The following is a 25,000-nucleotide window of genomic DNA, read 5'->3' on the forward strand; positions in this document are numbered from 1 at the left end:
ATTCCCTCTCGCCCATCCATTTACATTCCTTTCCTTTCCATTCCTTCCTTTATTGCTTTTCTCTCTTTCTTTTTTCTTGTTGTTTTTCTTTCTTTTTTGCTTGTTGTTTTTCTTTCTGTTTTGCTTTCTGTTTTTCTGTTTTTCTTTCTTTCTTTCTCTCTCTCTTCCTTCCTTCCTTCCCTCTTCCATCTCTCCCTCCCTCCTTTTCCCTCCTCGCTACTACCCTTCATGGCAAGCCACGTGATTGGGTTTCTGAGTAGGCCATCTGATTAACCAAGGCAGATTATTGGATTATCAAAGTCTCTCTTGCTCTTGCTCTCGCTCTCGCTCTCGCTCTCTCGCTCTCTCGCTCTCGCTCTTTCTCTGGCATTTCCGCTTCATACTGCTTCCCTGCTTGTTGCATTCCTGATTTATTATTTCTTCCCTTATATGATTCTCTGCTTCTGTGCTTGCCCAATTACATGTTTCTGTCATCGACTATTCGTCTGCTTGTGCGATTCTGTGCTTGTGTTTCGTATGACTGCTTGCGCATACTTTCTGCTTTTCTTGTCGCTTCTGTTCTGAACACAGCTATTGTCATTCTTACTCTTTAAGATCAAGAACACTCGTCGTAAATATGTCATCCACGTAATCGTAATAAGAATTATGGTCCCCTTCATCATTACTATCAACTTCATCATCATCATCATCATATCCTCCTCATCCACTTCATCTCCATCAATATAACCATCATCATCTAAACCACCATCATTACCTCCTCCTTTGTTCTCATCATCACCACAGTCCCCTCCACCACCTCCACTATCATCATCATCATCATCACTACCACCACCACTATCATCACCACCATTATCATCACCACGACCAACAAAGAGGCAGGCAACAGCTGAAAGGGCGAGCGGAGAGGCCAGGAAGAACAGCGGAAATACTCAACCTCCTTATCTGTGAAGGAGAGGGGGGAGGGGGAGGAGAGACGGGGGAGGGGAAGGGAAAGGTGAGGAGGGGAAGAGAGGTGGGAAGGGGAAGAGTGAGGTGGGGAGGGGAGGAGAGACGTGGGGAGGGGAAGAGAGAAGTGGAGAGGGGAAGAGAGAGATGGGGAGGGGAGGAGAGAGGTGGGTAGGGGAGAAGAGCGGTGGGGAGGGGAGGAGAGGGGAGAAGAGGGGTAGGGGAGGGAGGTGTACAGGGTCCTGAAGGAGAAGAAGAAAAGGTGGAGGAGGAGGAGGAGGAGGAGGAGGAGGAGGAGGAGGAGGAGGAGGAGGAGGAGGAGGAGGAGGAGGAGGAGAAGGAGAGGAGAGAGAGAGAGAGAGAGAGAGAGAGAGAGAGAGAGAGAGAGAGAGAGGGAGAGAGAGAGAGAGAGAGAGAGAGAGAGAGAGAGAGAGAGAGAGAGAGAGAGAGGGGGGGGGGGAGAAGATACTGAAAGACAGAGAGAAAGAAGAAAGAAATAGAGAAAATGTGTGTGTGTGTGTGTGTGCGTGTGTGTGTGTGTGTGTGTGTGTGTGTGTGTGTGTGTGTGTGTGTGTGTGTGTGTGTGTGTGTGTGTGTGTGTGTGTGTGTGTGTGTGTGTGTGTGTGTGTGTCTGTGTGTGTGTGTGTGCGTGCGTGCGTGCGTGCGTGCGTGCGTGCGTGCGTGCGTGTGTGTGTGTGTGTGTGTGTGTGTTTGTCTTTTTGAAAACACGAGAAAATCAAATCAAAGAGAAACCGAAAGAGAACGAATTAGATAGAGAAAAACTAACAAACGAAGGATAAAGGAAGTAAGAAGAAGAAGAAGAAGAAGCAAAGTCTATTGAGAATCCAGGGTTAGAGGAATTAAGATAATAAGTGGGTTGCATAAGAGGGAAAAGAAGACGGACGGGAGAGAAGTACTAATCAGACTGGCATTCGTATGCCAAAGGGGACACTCGGAAGAGGGGAAAGATATATACAAAGAGAGAGGGAGGGGGATATATGTAAGTGAGCGTGTGTGTGTGTGGGGGGGGGGTGTTCGCGTGTGCGTGCGTGTGCGTAAATAGATAGACATAGATAAAGGGGAAGTAAAGGGAAAGAGAGAGAGAGAGAGAGGAGACAAATTGCCACAGCCATCTAGACGAGCCACATAATGCCAACACACAAAGAAGCAAGGTCACCAAACTAAAACCAGGTCATCATCTTTAGGCACCGTCGTTACAACCGTTGCTAACAATTATCAACTGTCATTAAGCTATCCCCGCCCCACCCCCCTCACCTTCCTCTTGCCCTCTCCCCTCTTTCTCTCTTCGTCTCCTCCACTTCCTCGTCTTGTTGGAGTCGTTGTTGTTGTTTTTAATCATCATCATCTTCTTCTTCTTCTTCTTCTTCTTTTCCTTTTTTTTCTTCTCCTTCTTCTTCTCCCCTTTCTTTCTTAGGGCCACTTCTCCATTTTCTCTTTTTCTTCCTCCTCCTCTCCCCCTACTTGTTTTTCTTCTTATCCACCCTCCCCTTCTTTACTTCCTACTTCTCCTCTTCCATTCTTTTTCTTCTTGTTCTTGCTCTTCTTCCTCCTGCTGCTGCTGCTGCTGCTCTTCCTCCTCCTCTCTTCCTCTTCCTCTTCTCCTTCTACTTCCTCAACCACCCTCCAACCTCCCTCCCCCCCTTCTACCGGTACCTTGGCGACAGCGCAGCGACTCCACCCATCGACTAAGCGAGGAACGGAAGCGGGAAGTCACTGGGAAAATCGCGGGGGAAATAGGTCAAGCGGTAACATGACGATTACGGTGCGAGGGAAGGAGGAAAAGAGGAGGGAGGGAAGAGAGCGAAAGGAGAATGGTAGGAAGAGGAGGATGGAGTGGTGGGATAGGGAAGGGTGGAGGGAAGGAGAGGAAAAGGATAGAGTGTCGAAAAAGGGAAGAGTGAGGATGAGGGGGAGGAGGAGCAGGAAAACGATATAAGTCCGTCTGTCGCTACCCTGAGGTGCTGTTTCGTTCCCGGAAAAGCTATCAACGAGGCAACCCTTCTCATGCAGGTAAGAGAAACATCCAATAACTTTATCTTGCATAGTTTCATCTTACGAAGAGTTGACACAGGATTCAACCCGCGAACACGTACATATATCTGTCCAAAGCTATATGTATTTACACGTACAAACACGTACAAACGCTTGCTCGCTCGTTCTCACTCTCTCTTGCTCTCTCGCTCTCTTGCTATTCTTCCCCCTCTTTCTCTCTATCTTTCTCTCTCTCTTTCTCTCTTTCTCTTTCTCTCTCTCCCCCTCCCCCTCCCCCTCTCCCTCTCCCTCTCCCTCTCCCTCTCCCTCTCCCTCTCCCTCTCCCTCTCCCTCTCCCTCTCCCTCTCCCACTCCTACTCCTACTCCTACTCCTACTCCTACTCTTACTCTTACTCTTACTCCTACTCCCACTCCCTCTCCCGGTGGAAACCAGTTATCTCATTACAAGTCATTCAAAGTAACAAGTTCAAAAAGAAAATAAAAGTAGCACAAATTATGAAAGGATGCAGTTGTGTAACTCCGTAATTTACGAGCATACGGCATACTGTGTGTATGTGTGTGTGTGTGTGTGTGTGTGTGTGTGTGTGTGTGTGTGTGTGTGTGTGTGTGTGTGTGTGTGTGTGTGTGTGTGTGTGTGTGTGTGTGTGTGAATTTATTGACAAAAACTAAATATTTCTAGATGAATAAGAACATACACATATCTAGATTCTAGTAATCCTCTCCACAGTTACTCCGCTCTCTATTGCACATGCCAATGCAAAGTATGCAGGATATTGCCCTATTGCGAGGAAGGGGACACTAAGCTAATAAAATGTGTACGTTTTTTATACTTTTATAGGGGTCTCTAAACTTATTGCATGCAGGAATTTGCAGGAAATCCTTAACAAATTACAAGCAAATCCCATATTGCATACAGGTAATCTTCATTGCCTATAGGTAGGCCTTTATTGCATGCAAATAATACCTATTGTGAGCAGTTATCTTTTACAAGGATACATTCATAATACACAGGTTATTTCCATTAAAGGATGTCCTTTATAATCAACACGTATTTATTCAACATCTGCAGGTAACCCCTTGAAAATATACCAAGCTGTTTTCCTTAGTACCTAACCCTTTGGTTACCGGTCCCCGGTACCTAGACCTCTTTTCCTGATTCTTAGCCCCTAGCTCAAGCCATTAGATCCCGGACATCAATCGCTCGTCCCTAGTCCCTAGTTCATAGCACCTTGGCCTGGTATTCTCTGTCTCTGATCTCCTACTAGATCCCTTAACTCTTGACTCCCGACCCTCCCTTAACTCCTCGTCTCAGGCAGACCTCACCAAAGGTCTCGCCTAAAGTTTTGTTCTTGTTAGTACAATATTTTCACAAAATGTGCGATTAAAACATGAATTACGGATCTAACTGGCAGCTTGGCTAACAGTTGCTAATACTTTACAAAATAGTAATTATTTAGCATCAATAACAGCCCGTAAGTTTACTTATGAAAGTTGAAATGGGTATGGGACGGCGAAAGATTAACTGGATGTTGAAACACCTGTGTCGGTTTATTCTCGACCTTTCAAATCATGCTATTGCATTCACGCACCAAAGTTGATAAATCTATTATCATGATGGTTGTTACGGATGGATCCCTAACGAGTTTTGAAAAGATCTGTTCATATGAATACACCTTTCTTCCCTCCCTCCCCCCACCCGTACCCCACCTCCTTGCTTGCCTCCCTCCCTCCCCCCACCCGAATAGTACCGTAAATAATTAACGTTAATAACACCCGTTATAACCCGTTAATTAAAAAATAACACATTATACCCCACCCGTAAGTAACCGTACCCGTACTGGTAACTACATAAATTAGTATATAGACGTTCTATACAATTATACACCCACCATTAAAAATAAAATCTCTTTGCTTGCCTCTCTCCCTTCCCTGATTTTCCTTGGTTTCAGATGTGCCTTTAGCGATGGCTGGTATTTGGTCCCGCCCTTTCCCTAGCCCCTAGCCTCTTAACCGTATATTGCTCCCAGCCCCTTCCTCCCCTTCCCCCCCCCCCCTTCCTCGCGAGCAGTTACGGCTCGTCATTAGTTCCTACGCCTTCCCTTTCGAATACGCATCCGCTTCCACAACACGGTGCCATCCCACGTGCGTCGCTAAGGGCGTTCACCAGCGTGGATGCCGTGAGGAATTCGTCTCTATCGGGCGGGCGACCCGTGTGCCAAGGCAGCGCCAACCGCCCCGGAGAAATTAATATCCTCTTCGACACAGGAACTTCGTTGTCGCTTTGTATTGTTGTCGCGCGGAAGATGGGCGACGCATTTCGATGCTCTTTTGTTTTTTCTCTCCCTCCCTTTGTGGTGTTTTCATGTAAATCTTTTTGCATGTTTCCATTCATTTATTATAATTTATCTCTCTCTCTTTCTTTTCGTGTGTGTGTGTGTGTGTGTGTGTGTGCGTGTGCGTGTGCGTGTGCGTGTGCGTGTGCGTGTGCGTGTGCGTGTGCGTGTGCGTGTGCGTGTGCGGGCCTGTGCCTTTGTGTGTTTGTGCCAGCGTGCGATTAGGCAAGGGTGGGACAGCACTCCGCTCCATTAGCAAGATTCTATGATCATCAGCCCAGGACCAAGAACTTGGCTGCTCTTAATGTTTCACAAGGCTCTTGGATAACAAGGGCACACTTAGACTTCCTGGCCAAAGGGGGACAGGGATAGAAGCAGATAGAGAGATAGAGAGAGAAATAAACAGATAGTTAAGATATAAGCACATATTCTCCTCCTATGATCTAGCAGATTGCAAACCCTATTTTCCTGAGTTTTACATAGATCCATGGGCGTTAGAGTGATGAAATGGGCGTTGATGTGAAGGGAATGGGGGGAAGTGTGACAGAGAGCGGAATAAAATCGCTGTTTCCTTTGTTCAGTGAGTGAGCGAGTGAGTGTGAGTGAGTGAGTGAGTGAGTGTGTGTGTATGTGTGTGTGTGTGTGTGTGTGTGTGTGTGTGTGTGTGTGTGTGTGTGTGTGTGTGTGTGTGTGTGTGTGTGTGTGTGCGTGTGTGCGTGTGTGCGTGTGTGCGTGCGTATGCGTGCGTGTGTGTGCGTGTGCGCGTATGTGAGTCTACATGAGGGAGTCCCCTATCGTATACGTAGGGCTACGAGGCTAAGACTATCCTATCCAAAAGAGAGGGAAAAGATTAGCCAGGAGAGAGTGGGGGAAAAGGAGCGGTTCTCTGGCGTGGCGAGGTAGGCCTATTTCGAAAATTACATTAAGCTTTCCGGGAACATGAACTCGGATACTAATGCAGAAAATTCCGATAAAATTTTTTGTATTTTTGTTTGTTTGTTTCATGGTTTGTTTAATTATACATTACGTTAATCATGAATCATGGGTGAAGGAAACAACAAAATATATATACCATGTGTAAGAATTATCCAATATTTGGGTGATATTCAACAAATTTAAGATTACACTGACAGCTGATCGTATTCGAGTCATGAGAGCTGGAAAAAAAGAAAAAAAATCTTTAGACGTCTCAAGGTCGACGCGCTTCTTCTCAATATCTTTTAATTCAGTCAAGGTCTATGCACACGCACGCACACATACATATATACATATACACACACATGCAAATGAACACGCATACATACACACATGTTTATCTAAATACTCATAATATTTTATTATATTATTATATATATATAATATATCTTATATATATATATTAAGAGAGGAGAGAGAGCGAGAGAGAGAGAGAAGCAAGTCTTTGAGATGATGAGTGAGATGGGATGGAGCGATGGGAGCGAGCGGAGAAGAGAGAAGCGGAGAGGGAGATGAGGAGAGAAGGAAGGGAAGGGAGGGGGGAGGGGTGGAGGGAGGGAAGTGACAGGAGGAGACGAGAGAGGAGAGGGGGGAGCTGAGGGGGAGAGAGAGAGAGGAGGAGAGGAGGGAGAAGAGAGAGCGAGAGGCGAGAGAGGGAGAGTTCGAGGGAGGAGGGAGAGGAGAGAGTGACGAGGGAGAGGGAGAAGGAGAGAGAGCCGAGAGAGAGTGCTGAGAGGCGAGAGAGATGAGATGAGATGGATGATTTTAGATGAGAGAGAGGAGAGAGGGTGGAATTGAGAGAGAGCGAGAGAGAAGGAGGAAGAGAGAGATACGAGTGAGGGAGGGAGAGGAGGGTGTACAGGGACGAGGAGAGATGTGAGGAGAGGGAGGGAGGGGAGGGAGGGAGGGAGGGCAGGGAGGAGAGAGAGAGGGAGAGAGAGAGAGAGAGAGAGAGAGCGAGGATGAGAGGAGAGGGAGAGAGAGAGAGCGAGGGGAGGAGAGAGATAGAGCTGAGAGACGAGAGCCGAGAAAAGAGAGGAAGAGGAGCAGAAGAGAGAGGAGAGAGAGTGAGAGGAGATCGGACGAGACTTGAGAGGCTAGGAGAGGAGAGAGAGGAGAGAGAGAGAGAAGGAAGGGAGGGGAGGGGGCGGAGGGAGGGAGGGAGGTGGGAGGAAGCGAGAAAGAGAGGGCAGGGAGGGAGGGAAGGTAGGTAGGGGAGGGAGGGAGGGAGAGAGAGGTGTGACGAGCAGAGAGAAGAGTGGATAGGGATGAAGAGAGAAGAGAGGAGGGGGGGGACATGAAGTGGGATAGAGTGGCTTGGAGAAGGGAGCCGAGGAAGAGAGAGAGGTGGGGAGATGAGAGAGTGACGAGGAGGAGAGAGGGGTGTGGGAGAGATGAGATGAGTGGTGGTTAGGATGAGAGGAGAGAGGGAGAGAGGAGAGGAAGCAGAGAGGAAAGAGGAGGGAGCCAGGAGAAAAAAAGGAGAGGAAAGAGAGAAGAGGAGAGACGGAGGAGAGAGACGGGAGAGAGTAGGATAGGAGAGGAGAGAGAGGAGCGTGGAGAGGGGGAGGAAAGGGAGAGAAAGAGCAGATAGAAGAAAAGCAAAAGTAAAAAAAGAAAAGAGCAAAGAAAGAGGAGAGAGAAAGAGAGAGAAGGGGAGAGATAGAGAGAGAGCGAGGAAGAGATGGAAGATGATCAGGAGGAGCGAGAGATGGAGAGAGAGGAGAGAGAGAGATGAGACCGGAAAGAGAGACCTGAAGAGAAGAGTGAAAGATCGAAAGTGAAGAGGAGAAAGAGAAAAACGCGCGAAAGAGGGAGAGGAAAGAGAGAATGATGAGAGAGGGAGAGAGAGAGAGATGGAGAGAGATTCGGGAGACTTGAGAGACACGGGGAGAGGAGAGGAAGAGAGACGGAGAGAGGAGATAGAGAGAGAGAGAGAGAGAGAGAGGGGAAGGGAGTGAGAGAGAGGAAGAGAGAGAGAGGTGCGAGGTTGAGAGGAGAGTAGAAAGAGAAGTGATGAGAAAAAGAGAGAGAGAAGAAAAAAGAAAGAGAGAAAGGAAAGAGAGAGAATCGAAGAGAAAGAAGAGAAGAGGGACGAAGCGAGAGAGAAGGTACGACCCCCACCCAGACGCCCAGCGACCTCCGCACGCCTCCCTGGCGCCAGAGCAGGTAGAGCGCAAAAAATCAGCGGGTTATTAGGCATCCGATGGTAACCTTGAGTTACCCCAATAGAGGGAGGCGGGCGGACTAGGAGGTGGGAGCGCGAGGTAGGGATGGAGGTCCGGGGAGGAGAGGTAAGAGGCAAAAGAAAATAGAAAAAGAGAGTGAAAGAAAGAGTGAGGAAGAGAAAAAGAGATGAGTGAAAGAAAGAAAAGAAGGGAAAGAAATAGAAAGAGGAAGGAAGAGGGGAGAAAGAGAAAGAGAAAGAGAGAGAGAGGTACAGACACACACACAGACACACGGCGACCCTCCGCAAGCCTCCTGGCGCCACCGAGCAGGTAGAGAGCAAAAACATCAGCGGGGTTATGCATCGATGGTAACCTTGACGTTACCCCAATAGAGGGAGGAGGGAGGAAATAGGAGGATGGGAGAGAGGTAGGGAGGGAGGGAAGGGGAGGAGGTAAGAAGAAAGAAAGAAAGGCAAGGAGTGGGAGGGAGGGGCGAGGCTGGGAGGAGAGGGAGGGTTACACAATTGGGAGGGAGGGAGGGAAGGGATGGGAGAGGGAGGGAGGGAGGGAGGGAGGGAGGGAGGGAAGGAGGGGATGAAGGAAGGACGAGAGAATGATGGAATGGAGGGAAGGAGGGAGGGAGGGAGGGAGGGGAGGCAAATAAGGATAAGGCAAGCGACCCTCACACAAGACAGGGTTAACGACACAGGCTTAATACGGTAAACAAGCCCAGTATTGGTGAGAGAGAGAGGAGGAGGAGGGAGGGAAGAGGAGGAGGGAGAGGAGGGGAGTGGGAAGGGGGGGAGAAGGCATGATAGGGGAAGTGAGGGAGAGAGGATGCGAGAGAGGGAGAGAGGATTCGTCCCTTTCTCCTTCCCTTTCCCTTTCCCTTTCCTTGGCCCTTCCTATTCCTTCGTGAGAGAGGGCAGGGACGAGAGAGAGGATTCGTCCCTTTCTCCTTCCCTTTCCCTTTCCCTTTCCCCTTTCCCTTCCCCTATTCCTTCCCTTTCCCCTTCCCCTACCTTACCCTTACCCCTCACAAGCCTCCCTTCCTCCTATTTTTTTCCTTGTCCTGTATTACGAAGGTAAGGCTTCACCGCAACATATGACATCTCTCTGACATCTTTGAGATTCTCGAAGGAGGGACTGTAAGCCGCCTTGTCTGATCTTTGTTTCGGAAGGGAGGAAGGGAGGAAGCGAACGAGGGAGAGAGGGACGGAGGGAGCGAGGGAGGGAGAGATAGAGGGAGGTAAGGCTGAAGGAAAGGACGGTGACGAAGGCTGGGAGGGTGGAAGAAAGACAGGGTCAGAAAAAAAACACTTATACACACACAAAAATGTTCACAGAAATACACACATCCTTACATCCACGCATACATAATTATTCAAACATATACATGCACATATACACATACAAACATACATACGTTCAAAACACATGCATAAGCCCATTCACACACGTATATATATAATCGTGTTTTGGAGTGTCTTGTAGAAGCGATAAGAGGAAAAGAAAAAGAAAAAGAAACAAAGAAAACTGATATAAAAGATCAAACGAAGAATATCTCAGACAGAGAAAAATAAAGAAAAGAAAAGAACGTAGAGAAAAAAAAATCGAAGCAAAAAAAAAAATAAAAAAATAATAAAAAAAATAATCCAAAAAGAACCCTCCTCTTTCTCTTTTCGTCTTCCGCCATCAACGCCCCCCCCCCCCCCCCCCCCCCCCCCCCCCCCCCCCCCCCCACCCCAACCACCCCCCCCCCCCCCCCACCCCCCCCCCCCCCCCCCCCCCCCCCCCCCTACTCCTTATCTCCTCCCCTCCATCTCATCTCTTTCTCATATGAGGAAGAAAACACCATTCTTCCTCACGTCAAAAATCACTTATCATGTTTGGGCTCGATTTGAACTCCCTCCTTACCCTTATCTCCCCTTTCTTCCATCCCTTTCCCCTCTTCAATTTGTTCCCAACCTTCTCCTCTCTTTCTCCCTCTCCCTCTCCCTCTCCCTCTCTCTCTCCTTCTCCCTTTCCCTCTTCCTTGTCGCTTCCCCCATTCTTCCATTTTATCCTCTCTCCCTCCTTCCCTCCCTCCCCCTCTCTCTTCATCCCTTCCTCCTTCCCCCCACCCCCATCCCATGTATCACTATTCATATCCTCGATGTTTTTTCCTCTTTTTTTCCTTTCCTTTTCTTTATAATAATTGTCTTTCTCTCCTCTTCCTTCCTTCCCTCTCTCTCCTCTCCTCTCCTCTCCTCCCCTTCTCCCTCCTCTCCTCGCTCCCCTCCCCCTCCCATCCTCTCCCTCCCTCCTCTCCCCTCCTTCCTCCCCTTCCCCCTCTCTCCCCTCTCCTCTCCTCTCCTCTCCTCTCCTCTCCTCTCCTCTCCTCTCCTCTCCTCTCCTCTCCTCTCCTCTCCTCTCCTCTCCTCTCTCTCTCTTTGGTTTTATTCGTAGATATTATTTTGATCTTTATCTTTATTATCATTATCATCTTATTTTAATTATTATCACCCTAATTCTGTATATTCTGACTTTTTCCCCTTTCTTCTTTTCCCTTTTGTACCACTCGTGGAATTTTAAATTGAATTTCATTGTTAATATAATTTTGACATTTTTCCCCCTTTGGATTCTCTGCTCTACAATTCAACTCTATCAGCTGAAAACATATTGTTTCATTTACTTATATTTGCTCATTTATCAGTAACTTTTTTCCTTATCTATCCATTTATCATGTTTATTTCTCCTATCACTTAAATACTCCTTTTAAATTATAATATATATATATATATAATATCTATAAATATATTTATATAATATATTATCTAAATATATATAGATATATTATATATATATATATATATATATATACATTCTCTCTCACACCGGAACGGCCCGCCTGGCAGTCAAAATGGAACCCTGTATCTTCCCTAATAACGACAGGACAAAACTGTGATTGTTATGGTAGTCATTATTATTGCAGTTATTGCTTTTGTTATTGCAGTGATTAGCGACAATCGGACCCGCAACCGCAAAAATATAAACAATTGCAAAACAGAAAAAGATGGACAAAACGAGACACAAATCCTGGAATATTTCCAATGGCCTATTTCCTACTTTTTCAGCTGTATGTTTTATTTTTCTGTTTTAAACAATAATTCTTCTTTGTGTGTTTTAATCAATATCAATACGGTGTGTACAATTCGCAACTTGAATTCATTGCACGACAAAGCAACTTTAACGAAGGAATCCTTTGCATTGTGTGTGCCGCCTCCTACCCCTGCCTCGGCCGACGAATGCCTTTGCTTGTCTCGTACGCGCTTGCAACTTCCTGCTTGTTTTCTTAATAAAACGCTAACGAAACGCGGGATGGGGAGAATTCGAGAAGGAGGAGGAGGAGGAGGAGGAGGAGGAGGAGGAGGAGGAGGAGGAGGAGGAGGAGGAGGAGGAGGAGGAGGAGGAGGAGGAGGAGGAGGAGGAGGAAGAGGAGGAGGAGGAGGAGAAGAAGAAGAATGAGAAGAAGAAGAAGAAGAAGAAGAAGAAGAAGAAGAAGAAGAAGAAGAAGAAGAAGGAGGAGGAGGAGGAGGGGTATAGGGGAGACAGGGAGGGAGGATGAAAGGGAGGAAGAGGGAAAGGGGTAAAGAGGTAAGTAGGAAGAGGGAGGGAGGGAGGGAGGGAGGGAGGGAGAGAGGAAGAGGGATAGGGAGGGAGAAAGAGAGGGAGATGGAGAGGGATAGGGAGAGAGTGAGGGGCAGGAAGGGAATGGGAATGGGAATGGGAAAGAGAAAGAGAGAAAGAGAGAGAGAGAAGGAGGGAGGAAAAGAGCAAGTGAAAAAAAAACGAGAGAGACCGAAACCAAAATAATCGGGCGGGACCAAGAGGCCGAGAGAGAACAACGAAAAGCAAGACAGACCGAGAGATAGAAATAGAAACCGAAGGAGAACGATAGAGACCATCAGAAACCCACAGAAACCAAGAAAAAAAAAAAACAGAAACCCACAGAGACCGAGAGAAACAGAGAGAAACAGAGAGAGGTCGAGATTCAAGAGCAAAACCATAGAGCGAAGACCCTCCTCCTTTTTCTTTTTTCCGAAGTCGCAAATGGATCGCAATAATTAATGAGAGCACTTCACTAATGGTTCCATGGGGTGAGGAAAAAAATGATCGAGGGGAGAGAGAGAGAGAGTGAGTGAGAGTGAGAGTGAGAGAGAGAGAGAGGGGGGGGGGGGAGAGCGGGGGAGGGAGAGCATATGAGAGAGGAGCAAGAGAGAGAAGAGAAGAGAGAGGAGATGAGGAGGAGTCGTGAGGGCGCGAGAGGGAGAGAAGGAGACGAGGAGAGAGAGGAGGGAGATGAGGGAGAAGAGGAGAGGGCGTGAGAAGAGAGGAGAGAGAGAGAGGAGAGGTGACGAGAGGAGACGCGGGAAGGTAGCGGAGAGAGAGAGAGTGAGAGAGAGAGGAGGGGGGGGGAGGCGTGTGCATATGAGAGATGAGAGATAGGAGAAGAGAGAGGGAAGGAGAGCGAGCGAAGAGAGTGAAGAGAGAGGAGAGAGAAGCGGAGAGGGTGAGAGAGAGAGAGCAAGAGAGGAGAGAGGGAGGAGAGAGTATGATGAGATGGAGACGCGAGGAGGAGGAAGGGAGAGGAGGAGAGAGAGAGAGCGTAGAGAGATCATGAGAGAGAGAAGGGGGGGAGGCGAAGAGAGGAGCCTGAGGATAAGGATGACGAGAGAGAGAGACGGAGAGGACGATGAAGAGAGGGAGAGAGGAGCGGGAGGGGCGAGAGATTAGAGAGGAGAGGACGGGAGGAGAGATGTGATGAGAGGCGAGGATAGCGACGAGGGGGGGGGGGGGAGGAGAGAGCAGAGGGACGGGAGCATATGCGAGTGAGTGCGGTGAGTGGGGAGATAGAGAGACGCGAGAGGAGGAGGAAGGAGAGATGAGAAGAGCGGAGGAGAGCAAGAGAGGGGGGGGGTGAACGAGAAAGCGAGCGAGATGAGGAAGAGAGAAAGAGAGAGCGAGAAGAACGATGGAGAGGAGCGGGAGACGAGAGGCGAAGCGGAGGAGATAGTGAGAGTTGGAGGTGAATGAAGAGGAGAGGAGAGAGGGGAGATGAGAGATAGGAGACGAGGAGATGAGAGAGTGCTCGGCTGAGAGAGGAGGAAAGCCAGAGGCGACGCGAGCTGCTAGAGATTGAGGGGAGAGAGGGAGTAGAGGAGCTAGAGAGAGGGAGGAGAGACGAGCCCCGGGGGGGGGTGGACGTAGAGAGGAGGAGAGAATGAGAGGGACGAGGGAGAGGGAGCGCGGGAGCGAAAAGGACGCAGAGGGCTAGACGATGGCCTGGCGGAGAGGGGAGGGGGGGGGGGGATTGAGAGCGGGAGAGGAAGAGAGGGCGCCGAGCATTGGCTACTGGAGGAGTGGGGGAGACGGTGGAGAGGGGGAGTCGAGGGAGGAGAGTGCGGGGAAGGAGTTGAGGTGAGAGAGTAGAGAGAGAGAGAAGGAGAGAGGAGAGATAGAGAGTTAGTAGATAGAGAAGATAGCGAGGAGGAAGATGCGAGAGAGGTAGAAGAGAGTGGGAGGCTTCAGAGAAGGCCCATAGGAGGGAGAGGAGGTGGAGAGTGAGAGAGCAGAGCGAGAGTGAAGAGAGAGAGAGAACCTAGGAACTGGTCCGTGAGAGAGCGGTGAGAGGGAGAGGAGCTAAGCCGAGAGAGAGCGAGGACGGCTGTAGAAGCGAGAGGAGAGGGATGTACGGGAGGAGAGAGGACCTACCGAGGGGAGCGACGAGAGAGAGAGAAGGCGGGATGAGACGAGGCGACGGAGATCGAGGTAGGAGAGATAGAGAGAGGAGAGTGAGAGAGAGCTATGAGAGAGAGGGAGGAAGAGAGAGGAGAGCGAGAGGAGAGAGAGCGAGGGAAGATGAGAGAGAGGAGAGAGAGAGATAGGGAGAATGCAGGAAGGATCTAGGAGAGTGAGTAGGAGAGAGAGGCGAGGTGATATGTGGTAGGAGAGGTGGAGAGAGGAGAGAGGTGAGAAGAGCTTGTAGAGAGAGGGGAAGAGAGAAGAGATAGGAGAGTGGAGCGAGGATGGTGAGATGAGAGAGTGCGAGAGAGAGAAGAGAGGGGAGAGAGAGGGGAGTGAGAGAGAGATCGAGCATAGAGAGAGAGAGATTCTGTGCTCGCTCGGCTCAGGATGAGAGGAAGGATAGACGGAGAGAAGAGAGCGAGGAGAAGAGGTGAGAGAGAAGAGGAGAGAGCGAGAGAGAGAGGAGGATGAGAGAAGAGAGAGAGGGGGAGAGAGAGAGAGAGAGGAGAACGAGCGAGGAGGAGGGATGGGCGGAGAGAGGAGAGAGGAGGTAGAGAGAGGCGAGAGGGGACGGAGGAGAGAGAAGAGAGAGAGGCTGCGAGGAGTGGGAGGAGGAGAGGAGAGAGAGAGAGAGAGGAGGATGAAGAGGGGGAGAGGAGAAGAGGAAGAGAGGAGAGGGAGGGGTGAGAGGGAGAGGAGAGGATGAGAGGAGAAGAGAGAATGCGGGACGAGGAGAGAGGGGGAGAGAGTGCATAGAGGAGAGAGATGAGATGAGAAAGGAGAGAGAGAGAGGAGAGAAGAGTGAGAAGAGAGGGAGATGTAAGGGAGGGTGAGGAGATAGGGAGGGGGGGAGAGAGGAGAGAGAGAGGACAGTGACGTGAGAGAGGAGGAGGAGCAGGAGAGAGAGAGAGAGAGAGGAGAAGAGAGGGGAACGGATCACGGGGAGAGATCGAGAGAGAGAGGAGAGAGTGGAGGAGAGAGGAGAGGGAGAGAGTTGAGAGAGAGAAAAGAGAGAAAGAAGAGAGAGAGGGGGGGGGGGGGGGGGGGGGGGAGGGGGGGGGGGCGGGGGGGCGGGGGCGGGGGGGGCGGGGGGGGTTGGGGGGGGGGGGGGGGGGGGGGGGGGAGGGAGCGGGAGGGGGAGGGGGGGGAGGGGGGGGGGGGGGGAGGGGGGGGGGAGGGACGGAGGGTTGGGGAGTGCGTAGGGAGGAAAGGTAGAGGAGGTGAGGGAAGGGACGGTGGACAGGGGGGAGGGATAGATGAGAGGGGAGACTTAGGGAACGGGAGAGGAAAGGGGGGAGGGAACGGTAGGGAGAGAAAGGGAGGGAGGAGGGGGGAGTGGGAGGAAAGCAGGTCAGGGGTGGGTGGGGGGGGGGGGGGGTGAGGGGCAGAGAGAAAAAGAAGAGAAGAGAGAGTGGGCGAGAGAGAGGAAACGAGCAGGGAAAGAAAGGAGGGAAGTGGAGGAAGAGGAAGAAATAAGGGAAGAGAAGAGCATGAGAGCAGAAAGGAGGGGAGCAGAAGGAGCAGAAGACCGAGGAGAAGAAGTGCAGAGCATAGGAGAGGAGAAGAAGAGAGAGAGAGAGAGAAGAGGAGAAGAAGGAGTGAGAAGGAGGTGAGTGGTGGGGGAGGAGGGGAAGAGAGGGAGGGAGGAGGGGAGGGGGGGAGGGGGGGAGGAGGGGAGGGGGGGAGGGAAGAGATGGAGGAGGAATGAGGAGGGGGGAGGGAGGTGGAAGGAGAGAAGGAGGGGTGTGCGGGAGATTAGGAGCAGAGGAGAGAGAAGAAAGAGAGAGTAGAGAGGAGGATTGAGTGAGTGAGAGGAGAGAGGGAGAGAGGGAAGGAAAGCAGGAGAGTGGGGGAGAGAGAAAGAATAGAAAAAGGAGGGAGTAGAGCGAAGAGAAGGAAGAAGAGAGCAAAGGAGCAGGAGAGCAGGAGAGAGAAGAGCAGAAGGCCCCCCCGATGTGTGTGTAAGAGTTGAGAAGACGACGAGATGACGGACGCGCGCGCTCGACGGAGAGAGAGTAGATAGTCCTAACCGGATGGAAGAGAGGAGTGAGAGATGAGGGCGGAGAAGAGAGACGCGAGATTTCCGAGAGAGTCCGGCGAGATGGAGAGAGGAGGAGATCCGAGAGAGAGTCCTGATGTGAGATCGGCGCGAGACGGGCAGCGGAGGGAGCGGAGAGGGTGAGAGAGACCGAGGAGAGAGGCTGACTAGAGCAGAGAGAGAGAGTTGAGATGAAGCGGAAGGGAGCAAAGGAAGAAAGACGGAGAGAGCGGACGGAGAGTAGACTCGGCAGGATCGCTCGACGATGGAGACGGAGAGGACGAGACCACGAGGAGGGACCGTAGACCGAGTAACGAGAGCGAGGATGAGAGGACTGAGCTCAGAGAGACGCGAGAGATGAGAGTAGAGAGAAAGGAGAAGACGACTGACTCTCGCTCGTCGAGGGAGATCGCTGAGAGAGGAGCGGAGCGAGAGAGAGGAAAGGAGAGCTGAGATTCGAAAGCGGGCGACGACGCGAACGACGGGACGGAGACTGGACGAGAGAAATGAGGCGAGAGCTCCCGTTACCAAGAGAGACGAGAGAGAGACGTCGTGAGAGGAGAGAGAGAGGAAGGAAGAGGGTGAGGGCGGGAAAGGAAAGGAGACGAAGGCCGAGAGAGAAAGAGAGATGAGAGAGGGGGGGGGGAGGGGAGAGCAGGAGAGAGAGAGATGAGATGGAGGAGAGCGAGAGATTGTTCGAGAGAGACTGGAGGAGCGGCCGAGGACCGCCGCGATGAGCGAGTCGGAGACCGAAAGAGTGCATGAGCAGTTGAGGAATGCCGCGGGAGATGAGATGTGACGCGGCTCGCCGAGGAGGAGATGCGAGAAGGAAGAGCGATGACTCTGGACGTCGAGATCGAGGAGAGATGACCTGAGGAGAGAGAGCGCAGAGATGGTAGATGTGAGAGAGACAGAGAGACAGAGAAGAGAGCGTGGACCAGGACGAAGAGCGAAGAGGAGTGGGTCGAGAGATGTGACGTGGTGAGAGAGAGCTCTCGAACGAGGAGAGAGTGAGCGACGATTGAGAAGAGAGAGAGAGAGAGAGAGACAGAGAGACGTGATTGCCGAGTCCGCGCTCGCTCGCTCGCTCGCTCGTGAGAGAGAGGAGAGGGCGGGGGGAGGGGGAGACGAAGAGAGAAACAACACACAGAGAGAGATAGAGAGAGGAGAGAGGAGATGACAGAGGAGACAGATGAATGAAGAGAGAGACGAGAGAGAGTGAGATGAGAGTGCGTGACGTGATCCCGTGAGTGAGAGAGATGGAGAGAGAGGGAGACGAGAGAGAGAGCATGATTTGACGAGAGCTAGAGATCGAGAGACGAGAGGAGAGAGAGAGGAGAGAGAGAGGAGAGAGAGAGAGGGAGAGAGCACGAGGAGAGAGAGTGTCTGCAGGATGGAGACCGAGGACGGAGCGAGGAGATGAGGGGGGGAGGAGAGAGAGAGAGCGAGTAGAGATGCAGAAGATGACGAAGGTAGACGAGGAGCAGTGACAGAGAGAGAAGGGAGAGTGAGGAGAGGTCAGGAGAGAGAGAGGAGAGAGGAGCAGCGAGAGAGCGAGACGCTAGAGGACGGAGGGGGAGAGAGGGAGATAGAGAAGAGAGACGTTTGAGAGAGAGGTGCGAGAGAGAGCGAGAGCGAGGTGAGTGTACGGGGGGTGGGGATGAGGACGGGAGAAGAGTCAAGAAAGAGACCCGGGGAGGAGTTATCTATGGCGGAGAGAGAGAGAAGAGAGAGAGAGAGAGACAGGGAGAGAGAGGACCCGCGCGCGCTCGAGAGTGAGTGAGATGGAGCGCGGTAAGAAAGAGGCGGAGAGAGAGGATGGCAGAGAGAGATGACGGAATCTGCGGAGAGCACGACTCCGTCGAAGCATACCCAGCAATCGAGACCAGAGACGAGAGGCATAGCGATCGCCGAGAGAGTCGGCGCGAGGCGAGAAGAGCAGCTCGAGATGAGAGAGCCACGCAGGTCAGGAGAGAGAGAGAAGGACGGATGATGAGAGCTCGCCGAGCGATCTGAGCCAGATGGTAGAGAGAGGGAAGATGATGAAGACGAGAGAAGAGAGAGTGATACGACTGTGTGAGCTCGAGAAGACGGCGTCCGAATGTGAGAGAGAGAGAGAGAGAGACGTGACAGAGAGAGAGGGAGGAGGAGAGAGGTGAGAGAGGTGAGGAGAGATGTGAGTGACGATGAGTGAGAGAGAAGAGATGAGACGCTCGCTCGAGAGATATAGGAGAGGGGAGAGAAAGGAGGCGAGAGGCGCTCGAGACCTGGAGAGGAATTTGTGGAGACTTGACGGGAGAGAGGAGGAGGTGCCGAGAGAGAGAGAGAGAGAGAGCAGAGAGAGAGAGAGACAGAAAGAGATGAATTCGAGGAGGATGAGAGAACGGAGCAGATATGATGGAGACGGATGCGAGGAGATCGTGACGGACGAGTCGGAGAGAGAGAGCGAGAGAATGAGAGAGAATGACGAGAGAGATCGAGAGAGAGAGGCGTGAGACGCTCGCTCGGAGAGCAGAGAGAGGGGGAGAGATCGTGATGAGAAAGTCGCGAGAGCACGATGCGAGGAGAGAGAGAGATGAGCGGGAGGGGGGGGGGGAGGCGGGGGAGGGGCGAGGGAAAGAGAGAGAACAGAAGACCGGGCGGGAGAGGGGGAGGGGAGAGGGGGGGAGAGGAGGGGAAGGAAGGAAGAGCACGAAGGGGAGAAAGAGAGAAAACAAGAATAAGATAGAGATACGACGGAGAGTGAGTGGGAGAGAGATGACTGAGGGAGTACCCGACCGAGGGAACGGAGGGAAGGATAGGAGTGCGGGAATGCGATGAGAGAGAGAGAGAGAGAGAAAGAGAAAGAAACAATTGATAGGAATGAAACATTGAGGAATCGCGGATCTGAATACATGACATCTACTCATTACATCAACATACATTACCTCAGCAAGATACAACTGCTCCCAGGTCTGCTTCGGTCTCCACCTCATTTTTTCTTCTCTTCGATGAAATCTTTTCCTCCCATCAACCCCGGAAGTAGAACGTGAGATGGCTGCAGGACTCTCTTTCTTTACCTTCTCTCCTTTCTTTAATTATCTCTTCCTCTTCCGTCTACTCCTCTATCCTTTTCTCTTTTTTTTTTTCTTTTTCTTTCTCTTTTTCGTCTCCTTCCCTATCTCCTTCTCCTTCTTCTCCTTCTCCTTCTCCTTCTCCTTCTCCTTCTCCTTCTCCTTCTCCTTCTCCTTCTCCTTCTTCTCCACCTCCACCTCCACCTCCACCTCCACCTCCACCTCCACCTCCGCCTCCACCACAACCTTCTTCTTCTTCTTCTTCTCCTCCTCCTCCTCCTCCTCCTCCTCCTCCTCCTTCTTCTTCTTCTTCTTCTTCTTCTTCTTCTTCTTCTTCTTCTTCTTCTCCTTCTTCTTCTTCTCCTCCTCCCGCCCTCCCTCCTCCACTCTCCTCCTCTCACCTCCTTTTCCTTACATACTCTCCTCCTCCTCTCATCTCCTCCTCCCCACCTCTTTCCTTCTCCTTCTCCCTTTGCTTCCCTTCTCTTCTCCTTCTTAGCCTTCTCCTTCTCCTTCATTCCTTTCCTTCTACTTAGTCTTCTCCTCACATCTCCTTCTTCATCTTCTTCTTCTTCTTCTTCTTCTTCTTCTTCTTTTCTTCTTCTTCTTCTTCTTCTTCTTCTTCTTCTTCTTCCTCCTCCTCCTCCTCCTCCTCCTCCTCCTCCTCTTCCTCCTCCTCCTCCTCCTCCTCCTCCTCCTCCTCTTCCTCCTCCTCCTCCTCCTCCTCTTCTTCTTCCTCCTTCTCTTCCATCTCCATCGTCATCGCCATCGCCATTTCCATTTCCATTTCCATTTCCATTTCCATTTCCATTTCCATTTCCATTTCCATTTCCATTTCCATTTCCATTTCCATTTCCATTTCCATTTCCATTTCCATTTCCATTTCCATTTCCATTTCCATTTCCATTTCCATTTCCATCTCCATCTCCATCGTCATCTCCTCCTCCCTCTTTTTGTCTACTTCCGGTTACCCATCACCTACTTCCTTCATTCCCTCTATCTCCCTTTCCTCCCTCCCTCCCCCCTTCCCTTCCTTCCCTTTCCTTTCCTTTCCTTCACTTCTTTCTTTTTTTTCTTTCTTTCTTTCTTTCTTTCTTTCCTTACTTCCCTTCCTCCCTTCCTATTCCTCTCTTCCTCCCTCCCTTCTTCTTCCACCCTCCTTTTTCTCCTCCTTCTCCCCTAACTCCCTTTCCTTCCTTTCCTTTCCTTTCCTTCCCCTCTCCCCCATCCCCCTCCTTTCTCCAAACCTCCCCTGCACCCCTCATCCTCTGCTCTCCCATGAAAGAAGATTACGATACAAGCTCTCCTTCTTCCCTCCCCTTCCCTTCCATCCCCTCCCCTCCCCTCCCCTACATTTCTTTCGCTTCCCCTCTCTTTTCACCCAACCTCCCCCTCCCCTTCTTGCCTCCTACCCCCCCCCCCCCCCCCATGAGCAGGCTACGACACACTCCCAGTGACGCCAAAGACGACGGGACGAGAGTCGGTAACCTAGGAGATTCTTTAGAGGGAAGGGAGGGAGGAGGCGTGTAGGGGTGAGGGGGAAAGGCTGGGTAAAAGGGGGGGAAAGGGCTGGAACTCCGGGGGGGGGTAAGGGGGGGAAGGGAAGATAGGGGTAAGGAAAGGGAGGAGTCGCGCGCTATAGGAGAGGGAAGGGGAGGGGGAAAGGGGGAGAAGGGATAGGGGTAAGGAAAGGAGGAGAGGAGAGGGGAGGGGAGGGGAGGGGAGGGGAGGGGAGGGAAGGGGAGGGGAAGGGAGAGGAGAGGAAAATATGGTTTACAAGAAAAGGGAAGAGGAAGGGGTAGAAAGCCCAATAAAAGGGAAGGGTAGGGAAGGGAAGAGAAGAGAAAGGTATGGATGGGAGGGGAGGGAAAGTAGGGAGAGGAAGAGCAGAGAGGGAAGGAGATGTTAGAGGAGGGAATGGAGAGGAGGGAGGGGGCAGCTAATAGAAGGGGGTTGGAATAAAGGGGAGAGGGGTAAAGATTAGAGTGGGGGAAGGAAGGGAAAAGGGGGGGATAGGGTAATGGAAAGGGAAGGGGAAAAGAGAGAGGGGGAGGAGTTTCAAGGAGAGACACAAAGAAAGAGAAAGGACAGCATAAGGAAGAGGAGGCCAGCTATAAGGAAACACGGCAGGAATGCGACATAGCGAGTAGGAAGGGGTACTATTCTAGTTATATGGCGCCGTATGGCGGACCCCCCGCAGACAGGCAACAGGAAAAATGGCGAACCACCATTACTTCGCTCTATCTTTCATTCTCTCTCTCTTTCTTTCATTCTCTCTCTCTTTCTTTCTCTCTCTCTCTTTTTTTCTCTCACTCTCACTCTCACTCTCACTCTCTCTCTCTCTCTCTCTCTCTCTCTCTCTCTCTCTCTCTATATATATATATATATATATATATAATGATATATATAGATTATACTATATATTATACTATATCATATATATATTTATCATGTGTGTGTGTGTGTCTGTGTGTGTGTACGTCTATATATTATAAATATATATACCCGATATATATAGATATATATACTATGCATATATATATATATCATACTTTATTATATATATATATAGTTATATATATAATATATATACATATATTTATATATATATTATATTTATATATATATATAAATATATATATATATATATATCACTCACTCTTTCTCTCCTGTGAACACCTTCACAACCTCCCGTCGACCGCACACCTGTCACACCTGCACGACACACCTGCTTTCACGTGTAATTAGATCGCTTATTGGTGAGCACTGTGGCTGTGTGTGTATGTATGTGTGTATGTATGTGTATGTATATGTGTATGTATATGTGTATGTATGTATATGTATGTGTGTGTGTGTGTGTGTGTGTGTGTGTGTGTGTGTGTGTGTGTGTGTGTGTGTGTGTGTGTGTGCGTGTGCGAGTGCGAGTGCGAGTGCGAGTGCGTGTGCGTGTGCGTGTGCGTGTGCGTGTGCGTGTGCGTGTGCGTGTGCGTGTGCGTGTGCGTGTGCGTGTGCGTGTGCGCCCGCGAGCGTGTGATTGTGTGTTTTAATCTATTTCTTTGCAAACCTTTCACAAAGATACATCAATACATACAAACAGCACAAGATACTCAATATTACACATGATCAGATACACACACATCCATAAATAGAAAACACACACACAAATAGAAATTCACAGACTGCAAATCACTCTCAATTTCAATTTCTCTCTCGCTCGCTCGCTCTCTCTCTCTCTCTCTCTCTCTCTCTCTCTCTCTCTCTCTCTCTCTCTCTCTCTCTCTCACTCATTCATTCACTCATTCAATTTCTCCATCTCCTCCTTCCCCCTTTCCCTCTTCCTTTCCCTCTCTCTCTCAATCTAATTCGCCCTCCTTCTCTTTCTCTTTCTCCTTCTCCTTCTCCTTCTCCCTCTCCCCCTCTCCCTCCCTCTCACAATCCTTCTCCCTCCTCATCCCACTCTCCCTTTCCTTCTTCTCCCTCCTCATCCCTCTCCCCCTCTATCTCTCCTTCTCCTTCTCCTTCTCCTTCTCCTTCTCCCTCTCCTTCTCTCTCCCCCTCTCACTCTCCTTCTCCTTTTCCTTCTCCTTTTCTTTCTCCCTCACCCTCTCCTTCTCCCTCTCCCTCTCCCTCTCCTTCTCCCTCTTCTTCTTCCTCCTTCTCCTTCTCCCTCTTCTTCTTCCTCCTTCTCCTCCTTCCTCCTTTTCCTTCTCCCTCCCCCTCCCCCTCCCCCTCCCCCTTTCTCTCTCCCTCTCCCTCTCCCTCTCCCTCTCCCTCTCCCTCTCCCTCTTCCTCTTCCTCTTCCTCTCCCTCTCTTTCTTCCTCTCCCTCTTTCCCAACAGCTCTATACTTGGGTGAGTCTGGGAGACGAGACGTTCAGCCAATACACCTTAATATAGAGGCTGCGTTGTCAATTTATTGTCCACTTGTCGCCATGAGCTCTTTCCTTATTTCTCTTTCTCTTTCCCTACTCTTTCTCGTTTATTCCCCTTTTCCTTTCTATTCTCCTTTCCTTTCTGTTTTTGCTATCTTGTTTGGTTTTGTTCTTCTCTTTCTTTTTTTCTCTATCTCTTTCCGTTCTCCTTCTCTCCTTAATTCCGTTCCCCTTTCCTTTTTCTTATTTTTTTCTTTCTCTTTCTCTTTTTTATCGATTTTTGTTCAGTTCTTTCTCTTTTTGTCCTTCTCTTTCTCTTCTTTATCTCTTTTTCTTCTCATCTTTCTCTTTTTGTCTTCTTTCTATCTATATTTTCGTTCTCCTACTCTTTCTCTTTTCATTCTCCATCTGCCTTTGTCTTTGTCATATTCCTCTTCCTTTTGCGTCTGCTAAATTTATTTCTTCCTTTCATCCCCTTGTTTTTGTAAGTTCTTTCTTTCTTCTCTTCTACCGCTATCTATTTTTTTCCTTCTCACCCTCCGCATCTCCTTCTCCTTCTTTGTTTTCTTTTCTTCCTCTTGTTCACTCTCTCTCCTTCTCCTCCTTCTCCTCCCCCTCCTCCCCCCTCACACACACACCCAGCTCTCCTTCACGCTCTGTTTACGTGCGTGTCTACAAGCAGCTATCTCCCCGCACATTGCTGCTATCCCGACATCAACAAAGGCCTTCAATCATCTCTAACTAATGCCTCCCCTTCCCCCTTCCCCCTCCCCCCTTCGCCCCTTCCCACTTTACCCCATCCCCCTTCACCCCCTACCTTTCCCCTATCCGTCCCCTTCGCTCCCTCCCCCTCCCCCTCCCCCTTCCCTCCCCCACCTTCCCTCCATGGTCGTATCTTACCTCCTCCCTGCATCCTCCTCCCTTCCCTCCCATTCCCTCCCATTCCCTCCCCTTCCCCTCTCTCCTCCCTGCATCTTCCTTCCTTCCCCTCTCTCCTCCCATCCCTCCCTTACCACCCAACCAAGCCAGCACCCCCCCCCCCTCTCTCTCTCTCCCCTCCTCACCCAATTCCACAACAATAGCACACTGAGGGTAAACACTCAGCGCAGCCGGTGTTTGATACGCGACGCACACACACACATACACACACACTCAGACACTCACACACACACACACACACACACACACACACACTCACACACACCGAAAGCAAGTTTACGAGCGGCTACCTAGCAACCACGGGACGGGAGTAAGGGGGGTCGAACAAAACTGCACGCGTATAGGTCATAATGTTATGTAATTGTCTGCGAGTAGTATGTTGTGTAAGTTCTGTGTCTGTTTGCTTAAGGAGAGAGGGGAAGAAGGATTGTCTGTCTGTCTGTCTGCCTGTCTGTCTGTCTGTCTGTCTGTCTGCTTCTTCCGCCCATTTTCCCTTTCCCTCTCCCTCTCCCTCTCCCTCTCTCTTACCCTCACCCACTCCCTCTCTCTCCCTCCCCTTCACCTTCAGCTTCACCTTCAATCTCACCCTCACCCTCAACCTCTCCCTCATTCTCACTCTCACTCTCACTCTCACCCTCACCCTCACCCTCACCCTCACCCTCTCCCTCACCCTCTTCTTCTCCCTCTCCCTCACCCTCACCCTCACCTTCAACCTCTTCCTCATTCTCACTCTCACTCTCACCCTCATCCTCACCCTCACCCTCACCCTCTCCTTCTCCCTCTCCCTCACCCTCATCCTCACCTTCACCTTCACACTCTCCCCCTCCCTCACCCTCTCCTTCTCCTTCTCCTTCTCCCTCTCCCTCTCCCTCACCCTC

General features: G+C 50.5%; 2 protein-coding genes across 2 annotated transcripts in view; one reads left to right on the plus strand and one right to left on the minus strand.

The window, feature by feature from the left end:
* LOC122255399 (monoglyceride lipase) overlaps nucleotides 1–25,000 on the minus strand; it is an 83,314-nt gene that overhangs the window by 10,957 nt on the left and 47,357 nt on the right. The gene's annotated exons all lie outside the window — the stretch shown is intronic.
* Nucleotides 7,936–11,864, plus strand: LOC147469147 (uncharacterized; the record flags this gene model as incomplete). The annotated part of the gene is made up of 3 exons (XM_086551218.1): nucleotides 7,936–7,995; nucleotides 8,294–8,435; nucleotides 11,803–11,864. Coding segments are annotated over 3 exons (264 nt in total), but the record flags the coding sequence as incomplete, so codon positions are not given.

This window comes from Penaeus japonicus, unplaced genomic scaffold (assembly GCF_977035675.1).
Source record: "Penaeus japonicus unplaced genomic scaffold, GWHDUDI00000001_assembly GWHDUDI00000024, whole genome shotgun sequence".
Classification (NCBI taxonomy): Eukaryota; Metazoa; Arthropoda; class Malacostraca; order Decapoda; family Penaeidae; genus Penaeus; species Penaeus japonicus.